Source organism: Bos javanicus, chromosome 17, assembly GCF_032452875.1.
Source record: "Bos javanicus breed banteng chromosome 17, ARS-OSU_banteng_1.0, whole genome shotgun sequence".
Classification (NCBI taxonomy): domain Eukaryota; kingdom Metazoa; phylum Chordata; class Mammalia; order Artiodactyla; family Bovidae; genus Bos; species Bos javanicus.
The window spans coordinates 45,150,441-45,170,834 of record NC_083884.1 but is presented as its reverse complement, the minus strand read 5'-3'; the positions used below and the strand labels follow the sequence as shown (position 1 = coordinate 45,170,834).

At 58.2% G+C, this 20,394-nt stretch overlaps 1 protein-coding gene across 22 annotated transcripts in view; it reads left to right on the top strand.

The window, feature by feature from the left end:
• Positions 1 to 20,394, top strand: part of FBRSL1 (fibrosin like 1) — an 84,210-nt gene that overhangs the window by 40,861 nt on the left and 22,955 nt on the right. For all 22 annotated transcript variants that reach the window (XM_061384428.1, XM_061384444.1, XM_061384443.1 and 19 more), the window contains one exon: positions 10,734 to 10,763. In XM_061384428.1, coding sequence (XP_061240412.1) covers positions 10,734 to 10,763 — 30 coding nt within the window. The remainder of the gene's footprint in view (positions 1 to 10,733; positions 10,764 to 20,394) is intronic.

Here is a 20,394-nt window from a genome sequence, read left to right as displayed (position 1 = left end):
AAGGGGTCAACAGAGGATGAGATGGTTAGATAACATCACCAACCCAGTGGACATGAATTTGAGCAAACGTGGGGAGATAGTGGAAGACAGGGAAGCCTAGTGTAATGCAGTCCATGACGTAGCAGAGTCAGACACGACTTAGTGACTGAACAGAAGGTGAGCAGGTGGCCTGCACAGTGCTGTAAGACGGTGGTGGTGCAGGCAGAGGGGTGCTGGTAGGGAGGGATGGGTGCTAGATTTAGTGAGGTGCTGGTAAAGAGGCAGAAGAACTCAAGGACTTGGGACTTGGTATGAGCGGTTCCGAGTGGTGCTGCAGGTGTCTGACAGCTCTGCCTGCTGGGGCTGTCATGTATGCATGCTCTGGGCCCCTCTGTGGCCATCCTCTGCAGGCAACTGGGTCCTTGGCACTTCCTCTGCTGTCCCACAGAGGTCAGCCTGGCCAGGGCGGGGTGAGCACCAGGCAGGCCAGGGCAGCACGCCATCCCCCTCAGGGCTCTAGCATCTGAATTCCAGGGGTCCTGAGGACCCACCTTCCTGGCCAGGAAACTTCTGGTGGCTACCTTATGTCCTGCTGGACGCTAGGGTGGGAGAAAGATGCGTCCTGTGCTCCCTGGGGGTCCCCGACCTGCTCCTGTGTTCCGCTTTCCCTCTCATGAGATAGCACCCCAGCATGTGCTGGGGGGAGGCCATCCAAGTGCCCACACATGTCACAGGTTGGGCTGGCGCAGACCTGGACAGCCACTTGCCCCTGTGAGCCCTGGGCACCCCGCCGCTTGGACTCCGGGCGCTTGTCCCAGCAGGCTGGCTCAGCCCTCTGGGTTAGTGAATTTTCTGACTCCTGACTCTGCTCTATCAGGAACACACCAAAGCCTCCGAAGGTCATGCGTGGCCCCCAGGTGTCACATGAGCAGGGGAGGGGCAGGGATGGCGGAGCCAGAGGCACTAGCTAGCCCCTGCCCACTGGGCAGCTGCACCACAGGTCCAAGGCTCTGCAAAGCCCCAGGGGATGAGGGGCCCACTGGGCAGGGCTGAGCAGCATCTTGGGTCAGGAAAGGAGGGGAAGCCGCCACTGGGTGCCACCCAGTTCCCCAGTCGTCTGATCTGTAAGAGGGAGGAGCCACGGTACCCAACCCACAGGGCTGTGGGGAGAATAAACGAGCCTGCCAGGCTCCCACTGTTACTCTCTGTGCTGTGGGGCAGGCCAGTGTCACATTCCACGTGTCTGTCCAGGGCATCACTGAGGCCTGTGGCCTCTGTTCCACTGGGGGCACAGCAGAGCAAGTCCTGGGGTCCCTGCTCTGATGGGGAGTTGGTGGATGCAGTGGGTGCTTCTCAAGAGTGCTGGGCACTGCCGGGGTTTCTGCGGACAGCTGTGCCAGCGGTCAGGGGCAGCAGGGAAGTCAGGCCAAGGGCAAATGCGTGGTGGGGTGCAGGCATGCCAGGGCCCCGAGAGGAAGAGGGGAGGGGCCTGCCAACCCACAGCTTCAGCAGGCTGGTCCCAGCCACCCAAGCCATCTGACGTTGGCACTCCTCTGGGCGAGGCACCCCATGGGAGCTTTAGAGAGCAGTCAGCCAGGCAGACTGGAGCTGGGAGGCCCTCTGCTCAAGCTGGGGGCCTGAAGCTTCAGGCTGGTTAACCATCGGTTGTTAAGTGACCAATTGCACTGACTTAGTTACTTAGGACACCTGCATTCATCCTAACAGTTTCTGAGGGCCGAGCATTCAGGAGTGTGTGGCTCTGGAATTCTCTAGAGGACAGCTTGTTAGGGAGTGAGAGGCCAAGCTGTGGACAGCAGGGTCGCTCTACAGTGAACTCTGAGAGAGCTTGTGGGGGCCACCACAGCCCCCTTACCGTGCTGGGTCTTCGCCAGCTTCCTCCCCGACCAGTCAGGAGACAGCTTCTGCCCCTGGACTCACCTCTCCCACCCCTACCTCGGCTGTTGCCACCCTCCAGGGCAGCTGTAGCGGTGGAGGGGTATGGGGGGGTGGGGATGGGTACATTCCTCTCCTGGCCCAGCCTGGGGTGCAGGCAGATCCCAGCCCCTCAGATTAGCACAGAGCAGTTCAGGTCTCCTGGAGGCCCCAGCTGCCCTTGCCCCTTCAGATAGCATGACCTGAAGGATTCCAGTCCAGTCAGGGCCTGTCCCAGGAGGCTGGACACAGACGCTCTGGGCAAGCCTGCGGGACCCCTCAAGGCTGTGGCCACATGTGTCAGGAACCATGGCTGGAGGGACAGTCATTCTGGGGAGCGGGTGGGTGACGGGCCTGGCCAGGCCGCTGGGAGCTGAAATTCAATTATGCAGAACAGGCGGGGCTGCTGGGACCCTGAAGGTTAGGGATTCATGTTAACACCGTTCTGGTTAAGACTTTTTCTGTTGATAAATAATTCATAAGGCAGTTAGTGCTTTGAGTCTGACAACAGGAGAATATATTAATACAGTCGACTCCAGAAAGGTCAGCGGCGGGTGGCAGGGCCGGGGGCCATCTTTTATTCATTCCTGACAGGGGCTCATTCATTATTCCAGCCCAGCAAGGGCTGATCGAGCAAAGGGAAAGCCGGCTTGGTGTGACACAGTGTCCGCGGTGTGCGGGAAGGACTGGACCCAGGCCCTGGAAAGGCCCCTGAGGTGGAGCCCAGGGCTGCGGGGTCTTCTGAGGGATGCCATCTGTCCCCCTCCAGCTCGGGCGGGGCTGGGAGTGGTTGGAAAGTAAGTCCTAAAGTGGCGACTATTGGCTGTCCCCAAGTCTTTGTGGCCCCCTCACTGTGGGTCACCTGCCACTCCAGGACCCAAGGTCAGAGGATTGAAGAGAACCCAGAGATGCCCGCTCTCATAGGTGCCATGGAGGGAGGCGCCGATGGGCAAGAAGGGAAGCGGGTGCATGAAGGGGATGACAGAGGAGGGGAGAGGATGTAGAGGGGCCCCCTGAGGCTCAGGGTCCAGGAGTGCCATCTGAGGGGAGGCCCATCCTCTCGGGCTACCTGGGGGATGGGCGTTTCTCAGGGAAACAGCACACACTGGACCCTGCCCATCATGTGAGTGTTTGTGTGTCGGTGAGTGTGTGTATATGGCACTGTGAGTGCATGTGCTTGCGTGCAGGTGTAATTACAGTGTGGCCGGCCAGTTGTGGGAGCAGGTTGTGACCCTTGAGGCCTGTGGAGATTTGGATACACGTTTGCCCTAGGAATGAGGCGGATATCGGCCGCAGCACTGAGCAGTCATGGGAAAGAAGTTTATGGGGCAAAATGACTCATTCACGCTGTGAGTGCCAGGCCCAGGTTCCAGCGTGGGTCCTTGGAGCAGAGGCTGTGGGGTGCTCCCAGCACATGCTCTTGGCAAAGTCACCCACAGGACCATGCCCCAGTTCTCCTTGTAGTCTGTGGGAACTGCACCCAGAGAAAATGAAACATAACTGTGTTTTTCATAGCAGTTACAGTCAAGGCTCCAGTGATTAGTAGGTTTTCAGCTTCAGGAACTTTGTCTGACAGAACATTCCAGAACTGTGTGAGATACGAGGCAGTGTTGTGGGGCTGGCCCCCACCACAGGCAGCAACCCCACTCTATGTGACACCCAAAGCCCCCTCTGGGTTCCATCCCCTGGAGGCCCCATGAGGGGAGGAGGAGAGTGGGACTGGTCAGTGGTCAGAGCAGAATCATCCATGTGTTCCTTCCTTCATTCATTCCCTGCCTCCACTGTCCAGGGTCTGTATGTACCCACCTGAGTCATTCATTCATTCATTCCCTGCTCCCAGTGTCTGGAGTCTGTGTGTACCCGCCTTAGTCATTAATTCAGTTGCTCACTCCCAACCTGCTCTGGACTGCAGGAATGAGATCTTTGTTCTAAGGGAACTTGGGTTTCAGTAGAAGGAGGCTGATGTTAAATAAATTAGCAACTAGTTTGAAGATTGGCTGCAGGGTGAGGTCCGGACTCTGGACTAGCGCTGTGTGGGGTGCTGCTCCACACAGAGCTCAGGGAAGGGCGAGGAAGGCAGCCTGGCAGGGGTAGGGGGTGTGGCCGCCGGTGGGTCACGACGGCCAGGCGTGACAAAGCCCAGAGTTGTATTCCAGGTTGGGGGGATTGGCTTTTTCTGTGCCGGCCTCCCCTCTCACCAGGCACCAGCTACACTCAGACTCTGCTCTCTGAGGACAGGCCACACACTGGCCACTCAACATCCTAGGCTCAGGGCCTGAGATGTTTCCGGGCTTCCACCAAGCCTTGTACTGTCTCCATGGGCTTCCCTCCGAGGCTGCTGTCAGCCACATGAGAACATGCAGGAAGAGACCCTGGAGGCAGGAGCAGGGTCACCAGCCTCTTGTCCCTCAGGCCCTATGAAACCCACTGCCCTGGTGGCCATCTCTTCTCAGCCAGGCTTGGTGGCCTCTGGGGCCCCAGAACTCTGCTACTGCCCTCCATGAGCTCCGAATCAGCTGAGGCACAGCTGGATGGATGGGTTAGTGGGGCTTGCTGTCCTGGCCCCGAGGGGCCGTGGGGAAGGCAGGTGGGCAGGCAGTATGGAAGGGGCACCTGCCCTGGGCAGACTTGGGCCCCTCTGTCCTCGCTGCCCCTACCTGTGACGGATGGCATTTCCCCCCAGTGCATCCCTGCTCGGTAGCCTCCTCCCCACCTTCTCTGCTCACAGAGGAAGCTGCGCCCTGGCCATTAGGATGCAGTAACTTAATTGCTCATTAATTGGGTAATTAGTGCTTTGTTTTGCTTTGAAGCCTAAACAGTCATAAAAAGTGAATTAGCTGAGTAAATAAGAATAGAGTTTTCAGGATCCACCATCCAGATCTCCTGTCTAATTAGGAGTTCCTGGGTTGAGGTGGCCAGGGGCAGGACAGGGATCTCTGTCTAGTCTCAGCTGCCACGAGTGAGTCACTGGCATGGGGCCCTGACCACATGGGCCAGGTTAAGACCATGGCTTTAGGAGCCTGCTCACCCACCCTCCATCCATGCCCTGGGAGGGCTTCCAGGCACCCTGCCTCAGTTTCCCCATCCGTAAGCAGGTGGATCTGTGGTGGGGACTTGAGAAGTGTGGAGAAGCAACCCCAGTGAGCATCAGCCCAAGCCCTGTTGTCTTCTAGGCCCCTACCTTTCTCCTGCCCCCACTCCTGCCAACCTCATAGCCCCAGGGCTTGCCTGTGGGAGGATGGATAGTGGCACAAGGCCTTTTGGGGCTTGGACTCAGCTTGGGCCCCTGCTCACTGGCCACGTGGCCGGAAGTAAATCCCTTTACCCTTTGAGCCTCTGCCTTCTCATCTCATGAAGTGGGCCTATACCACAGAGGGCATGGGTGGCTGCAGCCTTCTCCAGCCGTGTGCCTGACTCCCGCCGCTGTACCGCCCCGCATTTCAGACCTGGCCACCCGACGACCACGGCTGCCCTGGTCCATAGATGGGATAACGAAGGCCCCAGCACTGCCCTGGCCACCCCCACTCCCGAGAGCCCCCAGGGTCTCCTTCTGACAGGGCCGGGGAGCCTGGCTGAAACTCTCAGCTGCAGTGCTCACTCCTAAGGTGGAGGTGAGCATACAGGATGAACAGCAGCCTTGCAGCCCACTCTGGGTGGTAACCAGACAGCGCAGCCTCCGCCCAGGCTGCTGCCCACCTGGGGTTCACGCTCCTCATCTGGCTCTGTATTTTCGCTGAATCGCTTAGCTGGAATGTGTTCTGCCTCCCCGCGGAGCGTTTGCAACAAAAATGAAGGTGACACCTCCACCTTTATCAGCGGAGAAGGATGGATTTCCACTCAGGGTGGGTGTGGCGTTCCTCTGCTCCCTAGAGGGTGAGGGCCTGCTCTTCTCTCCCAGTTCTTCCAAGGCAGCTCCAGCAAGCAGGATGTTTAATAAGCTGGGGCTGATGTGCAGGGCCACAGGAGGCCAGGAGCCCTGAGGACAGACGTGTCCTGCCCACATGGATACTGCTCCTGGGCCCCACACACACGTGGCACCATGTGGCCCCACGGCAGGTCGTCTGACTCTTCAGGTGCCATGCATTCACTGGGGCATCTGGCAAGATACCCTCGGGTAGAGTGCCCACTGGACTGATGCCAGGTGCTCACGTCTGAGAAGCCTCAGAGCACGACTTCCCATGTCTCGGCACATACACGAGAACACACCCAGTGAGCACTGCCTGCACCAAGGACCGGTGTCACCTGAGCTTTCCCAGGTGTCCGCCAGCACACCTCCAGCCTCATGGCTGCGGCCCAGGGCAGGGGTCAACACCACTGTGCAGTGGCTCAGATCTTCCTCCCCTCATACCCGGGTGGGCTCAACAGAAGGTCCTGTTGCCTTCCACTCACACGCAGACCACAGATCCTGCCGACTTTCCCGGTTGGCAGCTGCTCAGGCCTTTGCAGGTGACCGTGCCCACGGCGAGCCCAGCCCAGGCTGAGGGGTGTGCGGCCCCCCTCTGCCCCCTGGCAGGTCTGCAGGCAGGGCCTCCGGGGCCTTTGCACAGCATAGGCCCTGCCGCTGGGACAGGGACCCGGCCCACCTTCCCCTCCTCCCCAAGCACCAGGCCACACTGCCCCTCGGCCCTCTCTGACCTCTGGACGGAGGCTGGGTTAGGGGTGGCCTTAAACACCCTCCCCCCAGGGCAGACCCTCTGTCTCCATCGCACATGGAGGGACCCTACTTGTCCCCACAGGTGACTCTGGGCCAGCCCTGGATTCTAGAACGTCTGGTGGGAGCACAGGCTCAGCAGTGAGGTCTTCTTGCCCATGAATTTTTCATGCCTTTGTTTGAGGAGTGAGAGACCCGCAGCCTTCCTCGCGCTGCTGTGACACGGTAATTAACGTTCACGCTGAGAGAACAAGGCCAGTCTCTGTGGCTGCTGAATGACCGTGTCAATTTGTGGAGGGTGATGATTTCTGGAAGGGACTCGGTGATGGAGGCTAAGCCCCGCAGACCTCCTGTGCGGTGCCCTAGGGGAGCAGTCACTGTCAGGTGAGGGAGTCTGTGTGCAGGCCCCGAGCAGGACTCGGGTGCCTCCAAGGGCTGGTCGGATAACATGAGGAAGGGGCTGGGGCAGACTGTGGTGATGGTGAAGGTGACAAGGGTGATGATGGAGATGACGGTGATGATGAAAGCGACCGTGGCGATGGTGATGACACTGACAGGTGATGAAGGTGAAGTTCATTCAGTGACAACAAAGGAGGTGATACGGCTGTGGCAGCAGCTCACAGTTAGAGAGCCCAGCCTGCCAGTCAGCTGCTGTTCTGAGCGCTCCAGCACAGTGACTGGTTGAACCCCAAGCCCACCCCACTGTGGAACCTCTCACCCCCTTCTCTACAGATGAGGAGACTGAGGCTCCAAGAAGTGAAATGAGTGGCCAACATGACTAAGTGGAGGAGTCAGGACAGAGCCCCTGGATCGGGCTCTAGAAGCCTCTGTGTGGCCATGTTCCTAGCATGTGACAAGGACCAGCACTCTGGCCCTCGACGTCAGGAGAGGCAGGGTGGGGGTCACAGTGGGGCCCCGCTAGCACTGGGCAGAGCTGTCATCTGAGCATGTGGCTCCCATTCTCAGTAAGAGGCAGGATTTCGTGAGGAGTCTCCAGACTTTTAAATGTTGGCAGCAATTCTTTTTTAAACATTAGGACAACGGAAGCCTCATCTAGCTTTTGGCTTCTTAAGCCTTGTCTCAAGGCCTGTCCACCCGTGGATGGGGATCAGGGAAGGCTGTCAGTTAAGCTTGGGGGCTACCACGTGTCCCTTGTTATATCACCTCCGTGAACATGGGCGACACACAACGACCTCAGACATCACAGGTCACATCTGTTCGCAGAGTGACGCGGTGGCCTGGGGCGTGGAGGAGCTGAGCTCGGCGGCTCTGTGATGCAGGACCCTGAGCTCACATGTGTCTGACCTACACTGGGTGGTCATGAGCTCCCAGCAGGGCACCTCCCCCCAGCCACTCTTTAGAGTCACCTGGGTCCCAGGCATTCGGGCTGACATAGCCTGAGGTCGCCGGGTGAGCTGAGGTGCACTCGGGACTAACCCTGGGCTGACTGACAGATGGGCAGAGGGGATGGCCCTGGACGAGTGGCCCTACTGCTTCGTTGTTTGCTGGCTTGACTAGGCTGGGAGGAACTGGTAGGCCAGTAGAGGGGTGTGGTTCCTGCTGAGTGGGATTGGAATTAGGGGCAAGCAGGGAAGGTTGGGGTTGACGTTGGGCTCTCATGTGGGCCAAATAGGGCTCCCTGTCTAGCCACCAGCCATTATGGTGAGGAACACGAGCCAGCACTTCCAAGGCTGGGAGACACCTCCTAGAAACTCCCTAGGTTAGGGCCTTCAGCCATTCCAAAGGGGAGGGAAGCCCTCATTCTCATCCTTTTTGGAAGACAGCAGTAATTATATTGAGTGGTGGTGGTGATAGTGATGATGGTAACGGTGGTGGTGGTGAAATATAGCATTTCACTGTATATAGTAATGAGTATGTGCCCAGCCCTAGAGCTTTGTACATATTCACTCATATAAACCTTACAACAGTTCTGTAGGTGGGCCATTGACTGTTTTCCAGAAGCATACTTGAGGAACAGAGAGGTCATGGCACTTGCCCAAGGCTGCACAGCGGCGGTGGCAGCACAGCGTCAGAGCAGGCATCTGCCCCAAAGCCGTGTCTTGTGCTCCCTGCACACCCAACACTTGCCTAGGGTCTGTCGCCTTCTCTGTGGGCTCCCTGCCTGGACCCCCACCCACCCCAGGGTGACAGTTTCCAGGGCCGCCCAGCCTAGCCCTGTGAAGGTCGCCTCGCTCAGGCAGCTCCCGCAAGACAGATGTGGCTCTCTTTCCCTCCTTGTCCTGATTAATTGCCTCATTCAATTCTGACTCTATTGCAGTTAAACATTAATTCAGTAGGACTTAATAACGTGAATTCATTTACGACGCAGCCTGTGCTGGCTGAAAACGGTGAGCTGTTTGGTTAATTACAGGCTCCATGCGCTCGCTGGCAGGCACCCTCACCCCCCTCCTCAATGTCACATCATTTAGCTGTCACCAGGGGCCTCTTCCAAAGGTGCAGGAGGGCTGTGAAACCGGGCCTGGGGCTGCTTCCCGGGGAGCCGAGGGACAGGTGTGCTGTGCCCGAGACCCAGCCTTCTGACGACTTGATGGGATCACAGTTTCCACTTCAGGGGCTCCGTGCCACTAATTAGGCATAAAGAGGCCTGATTGGGGGTCTCCGGCAGCTCCGCTATTTCTGCAGGATCAGAGACATGCCAGCCCTTCTCCAGGCCCCGCTCCCCACAGGCCACGACCCCTTAGTCCCTTCACCCCTCTCTCCTGAAGTGCCAGTCACATGGTTGCACACTTAAGAGCACAGTCCGGGCTCTGCACGTGAAGCTCTGTGTGTTCAGGCTGCTCACCTTTCCAGCTTCACCCCACACACTCCCCTCCTCACCTTCCTGCTTTGCCTCCCAGGTGTCAGCCACCCCGCTAGAGCTGGTCAGCCCCGAGGGGCAGGGGCCTCTTGCCATGGTTGTCCAGCGAGGAAACTGGGCCCACAGCCCCTTCTGCGTTTTGTGAAGGGACCCCCCACCCCCCAGAGGTCTCGGATCAGGCCCTGCAGGGTGCACATCAAAGCTGGGAGGCAGAGGGTACATGCAGCTGCTCTCAGCTTCAGGAAGATCCCCCCAAATACCAATCCCTGTTGCCACAGGTTCCAGGTTGGGGTTCCCACCATCCCCAGGGTCACTTTCCCACCGCGGTGAAGCCCAAGGCAGGCTGGCACAACTCTGTGAACTCTCACTGTACCACTCTAGCCCTTAGCCCAGGGCATGGAGGGTGTGTGCCCCGTTGCTGAGTGGGTCTGGGGTGGGCTCCCCCCCAGAAGCAGCATGTGTCTGGGGAACACCCCCACATGTCTGCCAGGGTCCCATCAGCCTCCTGTGAGTTCCAGGGAGATTTATTTTCAGCGGTATAATTCACTTGACACAAACATGTCACAATTACAGCTGCTGGGAAGAGCTTCTTTTTCCTTTATATTCTTTTAGGGGGAAAATTGCTGTAGTCTAGAGCAGCCTTTCTTTTTAGAGCTCTGTGCTTACTGGGAACTGAAAACAAAGATGTGTTTACACGATTGTCACAATCTTTCCTTAACCAGCTGCTCTCACATGTGTAGCGGTTTCTACTGGGGCGTCTGCAGGGGCCGGGCAGTAGGAGCTGGCGTCCCGGGCGCCCCCACCCTGCCCCCGCCCTCCTGTTGCTCCGAGGCTGGGCTTTTGCGTCTCCCTCAGCTGAGCCCTGGTCCATGGGCCTCATAGCCACTCAGGAGCCCCTCTTATCTCACCGACCCCCACTGCCAGGGAGCTCAGCACCTGAGAGAGGACCAGAGGGGAGTGGGGTTTACTCCATGTGTTTCCTGGGGTTACCTGGTGGCTCTGGGCCAGCTTGGGCCTGGGGCAGTGGCTGGTCTGTGTCTCCCCGGTCACGTGTCCTCCTTTGTCTCACCTCTGCCTCGCCTACACCTGTGCCCTTCCCCCGCACCAGGGTCTCAATGGAGCTCTGACCCAGAGCTTGCCAGGGGCCCCCAGATCCCTCCCAGCTCCTGGTACCTGGGCCCCTGGCTGGGGCCACCCTCACCCCAGACCCAAGGCCCCGAGTCAGGGTGGGGGTCTGCCAGAGCCACCGCCTCTGGCCCTCCCTACCCCCAGCCCACATTTTCACCGTCTCACCCACTAGTGGCCAGCTTGCCTGCAGGACACTGACTCCCCTCTCTCTCTCTCCCTTTGCAGTGCGACAGCGAGAGCGACGGGGATGACAAGGTAAGCCACACCCCCACACACACTTCACCTGCCCATCCTGCTGACCTGGCCTCCTGGCAGGCTGGGCCCCAGAGACCAGGCAGAAAGGTTGTGGTTCTCCTGTGGGGCATGTGGGGGGTGGGGGTGGCCTCCCGGGTGTGGAGGTGCCAGCCTGTCCTGGCTGAGGATGCCAAGGACGTCATGCTGAGGTGCTGCTCAGGCTCCCTGGGACTGCAGGACCGTACCCCAGCTCCTGGCCTGTCTGCAGCTGTCAGTCCAGGGTTCCCTGGAATCGGGGCACCATGGGCAGAGCAGGGGCCACGCTCTGTTGGGCCAAGTGCAGCCCCCAGTGTTTCCAAGCTAGGGGTTGTAAACATCACCCCCAAACAGACACTTCTGCTAATAGCAGCAGTGCCTGGTCCCTCACAATCCCCCCAGTCCCTGATTTTCAGGAACAGTGAAGTTTCCACTGTCTCAGGCTTTATGAAGTTAGCACAGGGACAGCGAGGGGCCCTCCCACAGTGCCTGGCCCTTACTCAAAGCACTATGGGGCAGGACCCGCCACTACCCGATGCAGATGTGGCGACTAAGGCACAGAGAGGGTAAGAAAGCTGCCCCAGGCCACACAGCTGGAACCCAGGCAGTCTGGCTGCACCATCTTTGGTGAACAAGTGAACAGCCCACCTGAAGAATCTTAGATGGTGAGACTGGCAGGAGGTGGCCGCACCGACGCGATGGAGCCCCTGGTCCTCGGGGTGGGGCCCGGGGGCTGGCGCTGAGCACCGTGGAGGACGAGTGTCCAGGCAGTGAGGGCAGTGCACATAAGGCACTTTGTGAGAGGCGGGTGGGAGGGCTGTTGAGCGCTGTTTGCGCAAGGTTTTGTGAACTGGAGCGTGGTTCCATCAGAGGGTCTGTGCGGTGTGTGGTCATCAGTGCTACCTCCCTGGTGTGTCCTGGCCTGCCTGGACTGGAGCTGTGGATGGACAGATGGCCAGCCCCTCTCCTGCAGGCTTCACGCTTTAACACAGCTCAGCCTGTGAGCAGGTGAGCAAGCGTGGAAAGGATTCAAAAAGGCTGCCTGGCAGGGTGAGCAGGGTCAGGGCAGGCCTGTAGCGCACACCTGGGGTCCAGATGACAAGTTTCATGGCAGGAGTACTGGTCTGGGCCGGGTGAGTGGTAGCAGTGGGAATCACATGGTGGATAGAGGAGGTGTGGGTGTGGCCACGGGGGAGGTCAAGGATGTGCTGTCCAAAGTGAGTTGGCCCAGATGCCCTGTGGGGTCGCTGTGGTCTAGACCATCCTAGGAAGGTGACAAGAGGGCCGGGCAGCTGGGAAGTGTCTCTGGTCCTGGGTACCCTCCCCTCAGCTGTCCTGTGAGCAGACAGGGCATGGTGGGTGCCGGCGAGGTGAACCCCGGGCCAGGTGCCGCATTGCCACAGGCGCTGTCACTCCTGATGCCTTTAATGAATTAGATTATAGCACCTGGGAGAGGGCCATGCTGGCCCTCAGCATGTTGCCCTCAGCACCTCCTTTCATTTAAAACCAACATGCAGGAAAAGTGCTCTGAAGCCGAGGGCTGCTCTGAGGGAGGGTGTGGGAAGGGGGTTTCTGAGACCCTGAGGCTCCTGACTGCGCCTTCCAGAGCTGCCTGGTCAGCGCTGGCCCTGGCAGCGTTCTCCCTCCACCCTTTGGTCCACCGTCCTGCAGGAGGCAGGACCCTGGGAGTGGAGACCAGGGGCTGGAAGGGCAGAGGCAGGGCCCAGCCGCACACAGTTTCTGCCCCGAGCACGCACACCGAGAACTGCACGGGGCCATCGGCTCCGAGCATCAAGGCCAGCGGGCTGTGACCGAGGGTGCTTGGGGGACCGTGGCTTTGACTTCCTCTACAGTCACACCCACCCTCGAGCTGGCCCAGAAGCTCACTCTGGCCAAGTCTGGGGGTGGTCTGGAACCCGTGATTCTTTCTGGTGATTCCCTGTGCAGCCTGAGGGAAGAACTCCTCTCTGGGGGGTCTCTGAGAAGTCCATGGTCCGAGTCCCAGAGCCCTCTGCTGGGAGGAATTGGCTGGGTTCTGTGTTGGGGCCTCAGGGGCTCCTGAGGAGGAAGGGCTGAGTCCAGCCTTCCTCACGCTGACTGGGCCGGGGCCACAGTGGCGGGCCCTGAGTGGGCTGCATGGGTGATGTGGGGACACACCCAGTCCCGAGTGTGACAGCCCATGGCTCCGTTGCAGGGCTGGCCAAGGTCAGAGGAGGGAGAGAGAAGCCGTCCACTCTCCATGCCCCCGTGTCCCCACCTGCTCCATGACTGATGGGGGCTACAGTGAGCGAGTTAGCACAGAGTGAGTAAGCCTGTCTGCTGCTGTTTGTTTGTAAGGAGACATGTCCGCAGAAGTGGACAGAGCCAAGTCATGCTTTAGAAAGCCCCTTGGCTGGTAAGCCAGGGAAAGGTACAGGTTTCCTCCCAGGTCACCCAAGTTTGCCTTCTCCATGAGCGTGTGGGTCTCCTGTGACACTTGAGTGTGTCCCTGGGAAGCTTGAGTTGGAGGCCAGAGGCCAGGGCTGAGATTCCATGCAGCTGACAGTGGTGCCACTCAGCCTAGGCCGGAGGGGTCCTGGACAGAGCCCCATGAGCTGCCTGATGGAGGGGAGGTCGTGGGGCTTCGCAGAGCGGTCACCTAGGACAGGGGCTCACTTTAGGGCCCAGGGTATTCACCAACCACCATGGCTGAATCTTGGTATTTCTGCCGCTGGGACAGGGATGTGCATGGTCAGAACTGACTGGGCCCCGGATCAGTTAGGAAATGCAGTTTACTTCTGTAATGGAAACTGGACTTAACAGTGGCTTAGTAGTTTCTTTTTCTCACCTAAAGGCCTGGATGTCGGCCTTCTAGGTTGGCATGGCCTGTCTGCGGTCATCAGGTTCCTCTTTCTGCTTGGCATTCTTGGCAAATGGCTTCTTCCTCATGAAAGTGTTAGTCGATCAGCCATGTCCAACTCTTGGTGACCCCATGGACTGTAGCCCACCAGACTCCTCTGTCCATGGAATTCTCCAGGCAACAGTACTGGAATGGGTTGCCATTCCACTTTCCAGAGAATCTTCCCGACCCAGGGATCATCAAACCCAGGTCTCCTGCATTGCAGGCAGATTCTTTACCATCTGAGCCACAAGGGAAGCCCTTCCTCATAGTCACCACTTTAATCCCCGGGGGCAGTTCTAACACCAGCCATCTCATCTGCATTCCCTCTTCTCACATCATTGATCTTACAAAGTGACTGATCACTCCATGGTGAGGAAGGGATGATGTTGGTGCAAAGTGTCCAGTGGAGCTGAAGCAGAAGGAGGGAGGGGATGAGCTTAGAGGGGTCACGATGTAAAAAATAATCATGGCAAGAAGTTCAGCTTTTGTTCCAAGCCCTGTGGGGAACCACCATCCTGGGAGGTCCCTGCCACACAGCCTTACCCTGGCAGTGCTCCCTGGGGACACTAATTATGCACCAAGGGTATCAACTGTGGTTCAGACTTCTTAGTTTCCTCTGTGGCAGGGACACCCGGTTACTCAAGGCTGTTTGGTTCTGAGTCGAGGTGGTGAGTATGGAGAGTTTGGATAACCAGAGAGACCTGAGTGCCTTCTGTCCTTTGCCCGAGCTGGGTTTCTGGATGATGAGTAACTTCCTCTGGGCCCATAAGAAAGCAGGCGCAGGTCAGAGGGCCCTGGCAGACACTTGCCTGGGACTTCAGCCAAAGTGACCATTCGCCTCCCCACCTCAGTTTGGCTGGCCTGTGGCACGGCCCCCTCCTGAGAGCAGAGAGAAGCCCTCTGCCCCTGGCAGTGCTCCAACTGCCTTCCTCCAGGAGCAGAGCCAGTAGGAGCTAGACGGGAGGAGGGCCACGTGTCTCCATAGCATGTCCAGGATGGCCAAAGTCCTGCCTTTAGGAGACCGCCAGAGCATGGGCGGGACGGAGGACAGCATCCACTTACAGCAGCGCCCTGGCCTCCCCCGGAGCCTGGCAGCCAACGGGCCAGGGGCAGCTCCCTGCACACCCATGGGTGTGCCTCCCAGGACAAGTTGGAACAAGCTTGACCTGTCACCTTCCTTGGTGCAGAGCAGATTTAAAGCAGCTGGTTGGAAGCCACCTGGGCTGCTCTGGAAGGAGGGGGTCAGTGAAGGAGAAGCAAGCTGGGCGTGCAGGTGGGGCGGGAGAGTGAGAAGCTGCAGCTGATGGGGTCTGTCCACGCTGACTCACCCACGTGCTGGGTGCTGGCGATGCCATGGCAGGCAGGGAGGGTGGGACGCTAGGAAGGTCCAGGGCCCATCTCTCCTGGCCAGTTTGCTCCAGTATCTGAGGCCAGATGGACCTGTCCCTCCTACCTTGCCCCCAACTCCAGGCTCCTGCCAGCCCACCTGCCCCTCCTCACCAGCCTTGAGCTCTGCCTCTGGCTCCAGGTGCAAACACAATGAGGACATTGTGCCTCCCAGATACAGACAATCAGAGACCAGCCCAGCCCCTGAGGCTGACACCCAGACAGACAGATGGAAAACCTCTCCACCGCCTTTCCTTCTGAGGGATGAGGCCCTGCCCTGGGGGCAGCCCACGCCCCGGGCTGCAGGCCCCCCTCACCACCCCAAAACATGTGGCTCCCCCCCCCACATAATCCCCCCCACATGCTTCCCCACGCTGCCCCCAAGTCCTGCTCTGGGCACCCGACTGCTGGCGGGGAAGGCGGCTGTGCTGCCAGGAGGCTCCAGAGCCCGGCAGCCAGATGGCTGTGGTTGGAGTCTAACTGCTTTTTTATTGGAAAAATATGGGGTGAAAAATTGTGTGGGGCTCATTAGGCAACCCGCTGGCCTGGCCAGCTGCCGTCTGCCTGAGCGGCCCAGCGAGGTGGCTGGCTGGCCAGCACCTAGCTCTCTCTGGAGGGCTGTCTGTCTGTCTGGCCTGTCTGCCAGGCTCAGCCCCCATCCCCGACTCCACCAGGACATGCTCCCCGTGCTGGGCTGCAGGAACAGGGCCTGGGAGGGGGCAGTCAGGCAGCTGGCTGGAGGGCCTGGGGCCCTCTTGAGGGCCAGACTCCCACAGCCAGCCCTCCACCCCCTGAGCCTCGGCTCTCTGCTAATGTTGTGAACTAGGGGTCATGGTGGTTCCTGCAGCTTGGGGTGGAGGCAGGGATTCCAGGGGTTGGTGCTGGCTGCTGAGGTGGTCTGGCCAGCTTCTCAGCCCCAGCCCCACTCTCAGCCCCACTTCAACCCCCACCCCTTTTCCCACCCCAGCACATCCTCTTCCAAAGCCCCAGGTCAACCTTGCTGCTTCTAAGCTCTCAGTCCACAGTGAGCACAGACCCCAGTCCAGGCACAGCCTTCTCTGAAACCCCATGTTTTCATCTCTGAAATGAGGCTTAGCAGGTCTACCCCTTAGGTCCCCTGTGACGACAAGGAAGGGGCACACAGACATGACAGACAGCAGTCAGACCACCTGGCATGCGTCCCTGCTGCCATCACGGGGCACGCCCCTCTGGCCCTGCCACTACCACCACGGCCATTCCCGCTGACACCCTCTGAGAAATGCTCAGCACCCAATCCCTGCTTGCCCTTGGAGCGCCCCTGCTCACAGAGGTTTTCCTCCATGTGCCCGGCCCAGCCCCAGTCCTGAGAACACCTGCCGGAGTCTGTAGGAGGCTCACCCATCCTCCTCTCTCCTAGCCGCTGCCCCTCTCCCAGGCCGGATGTTGTGGAGACAGAAGCGCCTGGAGCTAGTGCTCCTCGGGTGCCCCCACCTCAGCTGGAGCAGGGCGACCTCACGGGTGTCCTCACAAGGGTTGGGAGGGGCTGTGCACTGGGACCTGGGGCTGCTCTGCCCAGAGAGTCTTCCCACGGGTCTGCCCAAGGACGAGCCTTTGGCAGTTTGCTCTCTGAGGGTCTTGGGCTGGTACTGGGGGCAGTGCATAGATCCCAGCAAGGACTGTGATCTGGTGACTAAAATGTAGCCCATACCTCCTGGGCCCTGCCCACGTCGGTTAATTCTGCCCCAGCTAACCCTCTGAAGTGACGTCTGTCCTGCAGCCTAACCCACAGCGAGGAGCCTGAGGGACCGAGTGAGGATCTGCCAGGACTGGAGTCCCCAGGGAGAGTCAGGCACTGTCAGGCTACTGCAAGGATCCTAGCAGGCAATGGCGAGGCCTGGGCTAGAGATGCAGGGGTGGGGGTGGTCCTCGTGTCCTATAGCTGCTACAACAAACCACCAGTGACCTAAAGCAGCTCAAGTTTATAGTTCAAGAGGTCAGAAGTCCAAAATGGGTCTCCTTAGGCTAAAATCCAGAGACCCGGGGCCCTTCAGATCACCGCACCTGCCCTGCTAGCCTCAAAGGAGGCCTGACTGGGCTGGGGGCACCCAGGGCCTGGTGCAGACATGCAAGGTGGGTGGTCTCTCTACCTTGCGGCAGGTGGGAAGGCTGATGGGAACCATGGGATTCATCAGGACACAGGAAAGACCAAGCGCACAAAACAAGTGGATGCTTTCAGACATAGTCAGCTTGAGAACAAATAGGGTGGATGGGGCAGGGGTTAGAGGTAGACCGGGACAGCCCATCCCGTCCCCCCAGACTCGAGGCCTTTCCCCGCACGCCCCGACCCTGCCACAGCGGAGAGTTCGATTAGGGTCCACAAGAGGCCTCCGCCCTGTGAGTCCCGTTCCCTACCCCCATCCCACCTCCACCCCTCAGTAGGACCAGAGGCATCGCCCTACTTGATGCCTCCCACCCCAATAAGGGACCTGCAGACCAGACCCTAGTCCCCAGTCCCAAAAGAAAGGGCTTTGCAGTTATTCTGGCTGAAAGGAGCCAAGCCTGCCTCCCGCCTCCACCACTTCCTCCTGATACCCAGAGCTCATGGCTCCTGCTTCAGACACTGGCTGAGAACGCACTGCCCTCAGGGATGGGCTGGTCAGGGTGCCCCCCTCACGCTCACTGGACTTAAGCACCACACACTGGGCGGGTCAATCCACAGCAAGTTACACTCTCAGGTTTCCGGTTCCGGAGACTCGGGGCCTAGAATCAAGGTGTGGGCAGGGCTGTACTCCCTCCGGAGGAGCCTTCCTGCCTCTGGTGGCCTCAGGCTTCCTGAGCTGGTGGAATGGCTCCCATCTCTGCGTCTGCGGTCATGCGGGCCCTCACACCCCCATGACTGTGTCTCCTCTGTGCAGAAGAAGGCAGTCATAGGACTTGGGCGCCCAGTCTAGGATGCTTACCTGCAGATCCTGGATCCTACTTGCCAAGACCCTCATTCCAAATATGGCCCCATTCTGAGGTCCTGGGTGTGCGTGTCTCTGGGGGCCACACTCAGCCCAAGGCAGGCTGCCCTGTCCTCCTGCCCGCAGCCACCTCGTGGACAGCATGAACCGCAGAGGGCTGTTGTGGCCACAGTGCCGAGGATGGCAGAGGGGCCGCTGCCTTAAAAGCTCTGCTGTGCATCCCCTCAGCTGTACTCCCAAGCCCATCACCAAGCTCCCTCCTCCAGGGCTTTCCGAAGGGTCTTCTCGATTGCATGAAATCTCACATCTCTGGCACAATCTGCATTTACCCCCTTGTAGCTGTTTTGCACTGGATTTCCTTTTTCTGGTCAGTGTGGAGGGCAAGCCAGCAATGAGTGGGATCTTAGTGACCTTCTGTTGTTCAGTCACTATGTTGTGTCCGACTCTTCGGACCCCATGAACTGCAGCCCACCAGACTTCCCTGTCCTCCACCATCTCCTGGAATTTGCTCGAGTTCATGTCCATTGTGTCAGTGATGCCCTCCAACCCTCTCATCCTCTGCTGCCCCCTTCTCCTTTTGCCTTCAGTCTTTCCCAGCATCAGGGAAGTGTTGAAGCTTCAGCGTCAGTCCTTCCAATGAATATTTAGGGTTGATCACTTTAAGATTGACTGGCTTGATGTCCAGGGGACTCTCAAGAGTCTTTTCCAGCATCATAGTTCAAAAGCATCAATTCTTCGGCACTCAGCCTTCTTTATGGTCCAACTGTCACATCCATACATTACTGGAAAAACCATAGCTTTGACTACATACACCTTTGTCGGCAAAGTGAGGTCTCTGCTTGTTCATATGTTTTATAGGTCTGTCATAGCTTTCCTTCCATGGAGCAAGCTTCTTTTAATTTCATGGCTAGAGTCACGGTCTGCAGTGATTTTGGGGCCCAAGAAAATAGTCTGTCACTGCTTTCACTTTTTCCCCTTCTGTTCGCCATGAAGTGATGGGACTGGACACCATGATCTTAGTTTTTTGAATGTTGAGTTTCAAGCCAGCTTTTTCACTCTCCTCTTTTAGCTTCATCAAGAGGCTGTTTAGTTCCTCTTCATTTTTCTGCCATTAGAGTGGAATCATCTGCATATCTGAGGTTATTATTTTCTCCCAGCAATCTTGACTCCAGCTTGTGATTCATCCAACTCACATTTCCCATGATGTACTCTGGAAGTTAAATAAGCAAGGTGACAATATACAACCTTGACATATTCCTTTTCCAGTTTTGAGCAAGTCAGTTGTTCATGTCTGGTTCTAATTGTTAAGTTCACCCGCATACAGATTTATCAGGAGGCAGGTCAGGTGATCTGGTATTCCCATTTCTTAAGAATTTTCCACAGTTTGTTGTGATTCACACAGTCAAAGGCTTTAGCATAGTACATGAAGCAGAAGTAGATGTTTTTCTGGAACTTCTTTGCTTTTTCGATGATCCAGAAAATGCTGGCAGTTTGATCTCTGGTTCCTTTTAGTGAGCATTTGTAGATCTTTCTGGCCCTTGCGTCTTTCCCAACACTGGATGACTGACATGCCCAGCTAGCGTGGACCCTCAGCACTCTGCCCCGCCCTCCATGCCCTCCCCTCAGCTGAGCCTGCCAGCCTGGCTGAGAGGATCCAGGTTCCAGTCCACGCCCATGAGCTCCCTCTATGTGAGGCCACCCAGCTCCTTGGCAAGAACTAACCAAGGCAGAGAAGCTGGGCCCAGGAAGCCTGTCCCCCCTCCCCTCAACCCACAAGCCACACTGGCTTCTCACATATATAGCGCCCTGTCTTGGCAGATGTTCCTGTCACATGGCCCATGGGCCTTCATCTGTAGCCCCTGCATCTACCTGCCCCACTGAGAGAGCCACGAGGCAGCGGCTGGCTGTCACCATCTTAGCCTAGCAGAGGGGAGCCCAGTGACTGACTGACTGGCAGTGGGGTGGGTACTCCTAGTGCCTCCCAGCTGTGGGTGGAACACCCTGCATGGACCCCGTGACGCCGCCTCCGCTTGCTCTGTGTAAGGACAACACAGAACATTGGTTGCTGACCCCGGAACCCCGGGTAACCATGCTGCTGACCACAGGCCGCGAGTGGATTACCTCTGTCTGGCCTGAAGGTCCGAGAGACGTCCCTGTGCTCTCCAACGGCTGCCTTCATTCTTCCTGCTAATCTAGTCCCACTCCATTTCTTTCTAGATTTCTAACCTCATTAGGTCTTCTCAGATCACACCACTCTCCTTTCTAAAGGGACTTAAAGATTGTCCTGCCTAAAGTCTGGTTTTCCTCCCAAACCAGAGGATGGGGCCAGGATTGCAGCCTTTCCAAGGGCTCAGTGCCCATGTTGGACTTAAGAATGACATTCGACATGAAGCCATATCATTACAGG